The sequence below is a fragment of the Streptopelia decaocto genome (genome assembly GCF_964273445.1).
Source record: "Streptopelia decaocto genome assembly, chromosome: 12".
NCBI lineage: Eukaryota > Metazoa > Chordata > Aves > Columbiformes > Columbidae > Streptopelia > Streptopelia decaocto.
Window position 1 is genome coordinate 19,212,468 of NC_138667.1, and position 6,000 is coordinate 19,218,467.

General features: G+C 46.7%; 1 protein-coding gene across 1 annotated transcript in view; it reads left to right on the forward strand.

Annotated features, from left to right (window-relative positions):
* Nucleotides 1-5,596, forward strand: part of ETF1 (eukaryotic translation termination factor 1) — a 28,469-nt gene extending 22,873 nt beyond the window's left edge. The window contains exons 8-11 of the mRNA XM_082063765.1: nucleotides 62-217; nucleotides 1,091-1,155; nucleotides 2,093-2,240; nucleotides 3,614-5,596. Coding sequence (XP_081919891.1) covers nucleotides 62-217; nucleotides 1,091-1,155; nucleotides 2,093-2,240; nucleotides 3,614-3,696 — 452 coding nt within the window. The 3' untranslated portion in view covers nucleotides 3,697-5,596. The remainder of the gene's footprint in view (nucleotides 1-61; nucleotides 218-1,090; nucleotides 1,156-2,092; nucleotides 2,241-3,613) is intronic.
* The last annotated feature ends 404 nt before the right edge of the window (nucleotides 5,597-6,000 follow it).

Genomic DNA, 6,000 nt, shown 5'->3' on the forward strand with positions numbered 1-6,000 from the left:
AAAAATTCGTGTGGCGTGATCAGTGTTTGTGACAATCTCGCTCTTTGTATCCTTGCTGCAGGACGATACTTCGATGAAATCAGTCAGGACACGGGGAAGTACTGTTTTGGCGTTGAAGATACACTAAAAGCTTTGGAAATGGGAGCAGTAGAGATACTGATAGTCTATGAAAATCTGGATATAATGAGATACGTTCTGCACTGCCAAGGCACAGAGGGTAGGTAGTGCTCCTGTGAGACCGAAAGGTCTGTGAGGGTTTGACATGAGCCATCACACTTGGGTAGATGACGCTGGAGGAATGCCAGAGGTAGAACCACAGATGGTTTGTGTTGAAGGGCCTTCCCAGCTCCCCCAGTGCCCCCCCTGCCATGGCAGGGACATCTTCACCAGCTCAGGGTGCTCAGAGCCCCGTCCAGCCTGGCCTGGGATGTCTCCAGGGATGGTTCATCCACCACCTCTCTGGCCAACCTGGGCCAGGCTCTCACCACCCTCAGGGCCAACAGTTTCTTCCTCATGTCCAGCCTGAATCTCCCTCCTTTAGTTTAAAACCTTCACCCTTTGTCCTGTCATAACACACCCTTCTAAAAAGTCTGTCTCCATCCTTCTTACAGGCTCCTTTTAAGTACTCATGTAAATCTTTAAGGGCTTGATCAAGGGAATGGCTTATAAGCAGCTGCTCTGGGAGAAAAATCTGAGACTAGCAAGCTTCTCCTGGCGAGAAAAGATCGCAGTGCTGGGCCGGCAGTTTGCACTGGCATGAATCCTCCATCCTGTGGGTTAAGGATAAATGTGGTACTAATGCACTACAGAGTGGAGACTGGCCTGACCCTATGGCCAGAAACACAATTCTTACTGACTACAAACCAACCGTGTGCCCGCAGCAGGACCTCTGCCACCTTTGGTATTGGCACTAAAGTTATTCTCCGCTGGTTGTGCCCTGTTGAGTTTCCCACAGAGCTTCAGCTAGAAAGAGTGGCAGCGTCGGTGTCCAGACCCTCCGTGGTGCCATCGCTGGCTGCTGTCTGTCTCGCTGTCTTTAACCCGGAGTCTTACCTGACCTGATGTGTTGTTTTTTCCTCTCCATTCTCAGAGGAGAAGATCCTGTATTTGACACCAGAGCAAGAGAAGGATAAATCCCACTTCACAGACAAAGAGGTATTTCAGCTTTGGGGCTTCTAGATTTATTCTGAGTGTACTGGTGCAGCACTCTGGATATCTGAGCTTAGTTTGTTTTGAGCACGGTGACCTTCCTGGCACTCAGATGAGCCTTCAGACTGTGGTTCTTCCTGTTCACCTTCAATGTAGCTCCTGGATTCTAGACTTGCCTTTCTTCAATCCTTCCTGCTGCCAGTTCCCAGGCTTTGTGTAAATGAGTTGTTGACAGGCAATACGGGGTGTTCGACCACACCAAACCATCCACTAGAAGAGTTTGGTAGCCACCATGCAGGTGAAGGTCCCAAACCGTTATTCCAAACCGTTATTTATTGTGCACTGATTTGATCAGAACAGAACAACTAGAAATGATGACGTGGATTTAAGTGCAAGGCAGTGTTTGCTTCTACATGTCCTTGAAATGTGGATCTGTCATTCACTGCCTGGGAGTTTCTTACCTGTACAGGTCGGAAAACCCTGACGGGGCTATGTTATATTTCTTCGCAGAGTAAACTGGGCAAACGAGTCAGTCCCTCGCAAAAACAGCAGTTGTCTGTCCCGTATTAGGTTGCCAGGGTGGCCGTTCCCAGCTGCTTTCCCTCCTGGCGGGGTAATTGCTGATTCCTTGGGTGCGCGGAAGTTTTACGGCGTTATCTGCAGTGATGTAGGGTTTCTATGCCAATAATCACTCAACCTTCTACTTACAAAACTATGCTTTTTGCCTTTGTATTTACCTAGATCAGTATTTCATAGAGTAAACAGTGCCTGGTTAAATAAGTGGCGCTGGACTTTGCGGGCTATAAAGCAAATACAAAGAAATTGTGAAAACTGCGAGTGTTGCATGAGGTGACAGTTGTGCAGAAGAATAAACAAGGCGTTTTCTCTCTCACTTCTCCACTAACTTCTCTTTTCTTTATTTTTCCCTCAAATGTGCACGTAGACTGGCCAGGAACACGAGCTGATAGAAAGCATGCCCCTTCTGGAGTGGTTTGCGAACAACTACAAGAAATTTGGAGCAACGTTGGAAATTGTTACAGACAAATCACAGGAAGGATCTCAATTTGTGAAAGGATTTGGAGGAATTGGAGGTAAACTGCAAGGGGAAAAATGCGTTTTGTCTTTTTTTAATGTTTGATTTGATAATCTGGGCCAATACAAGTGGAAAGCTTAACAGGTTAACCTTACTCCTACCAGTTTAAGAAACATGTTCATCAGGGGTCTGCGGGTGAGTTTGCTCCACATTCAGCAAGATGCTGTGCGCGTGGGGCCGCTGTCACTGCGGGCTGTGCTCCTCAGATCCCTGTGTCCTTCAGTGTGCTCGGACTGTCCTCCTTTCCAGCTCCTGGGTGTCAGAAGGGCCGTGAACAGCTGCTCTGTGTCTCTGCACCGTTGCTGTTTGCGGCAGAGCGCGCCCTGCTGTGTACCAGAGCTGGAGGACAAACACCAGCCCTATTTCTGAAGCAGCTGGATGTATGTTGCTCATCTCTCACAACTTCCCTGTGCTTTGCTCCCTGGTCTTCCACTTCTTTTCCAAATAAAAATATTTTTAGGCCAAGTCAATGGAGAAACAAAGCTTCTGACATCCTTCTCTTGAGCTTGCTGGCCAGTTTTAACTGTCTGGCGGGGGTGCAGATAGCACATGTGCTTCAGGCTGATAAAATCATGAGTAGGGTAGAGCAAAACTGCCTGCTGTGCACCTTGTTCTCCCCAGACCCGGATCCCAGGACAAGGCTGTTGCTTGTTTGCTGATTAGCCAGCTGTTACCACTTACCTGTGCTTAGGTTGATGCATGTAAAATAGAGGTGAGGGTCTTGTAAAGAGGGATTTTTAGGGGCCAGAGAACACCAGGCAGAAGGAGACAAACTTGAATTGTTTGGCTGCATAAAGAGCAACAGGTTTCTGAGTTCCCAGGGTTTGTAATTCCAGGAGTCCCTCCTGTCCTGGTGGATCCAGACCCTTTGCATGGTGGGTTTCACTGAGGGCTTGAAGGGAGAATACCCTTCACCTCAGTACATGTTTCCAGGCATAAAGGCTTCCTAGAAACCCAGGCGGGAAGGACAACAGCCGCTAAATCCTGCTTTTACCCCATTGTAAAAGTCACCTCAGTGCCAGCCGCCTTCTGAATTTAATGGCTAGGCCCTCAGCTGGGCAGTTGTACTGGGACAAGTGATCTGGCACTGGTATTCCCTTGGAGAGTGAGTCCCCTAGAGCAGGCTCAGCTTTTCCAGGAGAAAGCTGGTCTGTACCGGATCGGTAGGGGTTTCTTCCTTCTGGCAATAAATGGAACATGGATGTGGCATTTTAGCTCATGTCTGCTGTCAGTCATCGGTTTGAGCCTAATTTGCAACACAAGTGCCAAGCCAGCTTCTGAAAATTAAATTTACGTGTAGACAGGGCTCAGCAAACTGCTTAAAATGCTCTTTAAAATCCTGAAGGAGATAAAACGTGTTGTTTTTCGCAGGTATCTTGCGGTACCGAGTGGACTTCCAGGGAATGGAATACCAAGGAGGAGACGATGAATTTTTTGACCTCGATGACTACTAGGTAGTCGACCTGGGTCCGGCAAAACGTGCCTCGCCCCTCCAGCATCCAACCCAAGGAGCAAACTCATGGTGGAAAACACAACAGATCCCTGCCTTAGAATTGGAACATTTCCAGAACTTGATCCACAAGCATTGGATTGAAAAAAGCAAAACCCTACACTTTGGTTTGTCATAGTGTCAGTACAGCAGCAAACTACTAAGTTCCTGTATGCCACTTTGGACTAATTTAAAAAGAATCCCAGTTTTTACTTTTACTCAATGGTGAAATTGGTTGCTCTTGTATTTTATGAAAATGATTTTTTTAACCTTCATGATACATTAACTGCTGTAAACCTCTTCCTTCAAAAATTAATAGAAGTAAGATCCTACTGGTTCATTTCTTTATACTTGATTGGAGAAATCAGTGCTGCACTTTGCAGCACCGTGACCCATTTACATGGCATTCTCAGCTTAGACTGCAGAAGAAGCAATGGAATGAGATTGGAGCCATTCATTCTCTAGAAAGGAATGAGAAGGCACTTACCTGGAGTGCTGGCTTATAACGTGTGGCTTGCAAATTGAGAGGGTTTGGGGAGGCTTACCAGCCAAACGTGCTTTAATCTATTTGCAGAAGCACCGCTCGTGCAAACTAGGAAATGCACTTCATTGATTGCAATGAAAATGCTGCTGAACTGGGCTTAATTTGGATTGGAGCAGTGCAGCCTTCAGGATATTTTTTTTCCAGTCTTGACAAAAATAAACATGATTTAAGTGAAGTAAGGTACACTTTGCTTGGTTTTGTTCCTCAGTAAGCTTTTCTTTTTTTGCTTTAGGACTGCATGAGGTTTCCTTGATTATGTGAATTTGAACCCACAGTTCTTTAATGGAAGCGGGCGTTTTACAGGGATAATTAGTCAGCGGAGCCTTTGACTGAAACCTCAGTGCTGGTGCATTTGGAGTAGTTGATACGAAGCTGTTGAACGTTCGCACGGCCCCTGGTTCGCCCGTGTCCCAGCACTAGGCCAGTCTCTCCTGGAAATCTGATGCTGAGCTCCAACGTGCCCTTCACGGGTTAACACCTCAGCGTTCCAGACGAGCTTTTAGTCCCGCCTGCTATATAGAATGCACTTCAACCGGGTAGGAGCGAAGGGGTTTTGGGTGTCGCACAGGTGGAGGGTGCAGCGCTGGCTGGCGCGCGGTAACGCACCAGTCTCGCTGGTTCTGGGCTCTGGGCGCTGCCGCGGTCGCTCCGGCGCGCCCCGCAGCGTCTGTTCCACGCTGCCCACCTGCCTATTGTCCCCGTAATCCCGTCTCGTTGAACAGAGCGGGGAGAGCTTGTCTTCAACCTTCTGCCACGTTGTGGGTTTTTTCCGAGGTCCAAAATTCCTTGTGAGCAATAGAATCCTGGCGGAGCACCCGGCGGTGCCTTTGGAATCTCACGGGAGGTGTCGCTGGGTCCGCCGCACGTTTGCGCGAACCCGCGGGGAGCACATTAGCGGTATGTTCTGGATTTTGCCATTGTAAATGGGTCTGATGTGACATGATAAGACCAGAAAAATTGGATGTAAATTTACTTTTTTTTTTTTTTTGAATATACTGCTTGTTGTTTCACATACATTAGGGTATGCAGCTCCTTTTTGTAGTTTTTATTTTTACTATTTAAGTTTGGAAATGATGCCAAATTTTTGTATTTCTTTAATCAATGTGTTCTCTTCAGTGATATATATTGCATTATATATTGATGTGTATATCAATATATACTGATATGTATTACACTTACACATACAAACACATTAAACGGGGGTGAAAATTCCTAGCCTTCGCATACTATATAGCCTCTGCAGAGAGATCCCAAGCAGTGATATCTTGGTGTTGTGATGTACAGAAATGGAGAAGAGTATTAAACCATATTTAAGAATATAGTACGGACTCCTGATTTGTTTTCTTCAGCCCAGGAAGCACCCGCTTTGCTCTCAGCTTCAGGTCAGCACCTGAGCTTTGAGGTGAATGTTTCATAGTTGGGCTTTGTGAACGTCTTGTTTCTTCATCGTACTGAGTTGTTCTTTTAAGCTGCAGCAGAAATCTCACTTCAGGAGAGGGGAAAAACCCACCAATGACCCAAGTTCCAAGCAAGTTGCGCTGGGAGTGTTACCTGAGGTTCTCTTGGGAAGAACTGAGGCAGCTGAAAAACACCCTGCAGGTACACTAATAATAATAACAACAATAGTACTGCGCTCATGGAACACCTGGGTGTGTTTCTTCTTTCTAAGAAGCCTTTGCTCGCCTGCCTTGGTGTGCAACAAATTCGCATCAGAAGTATTGATAG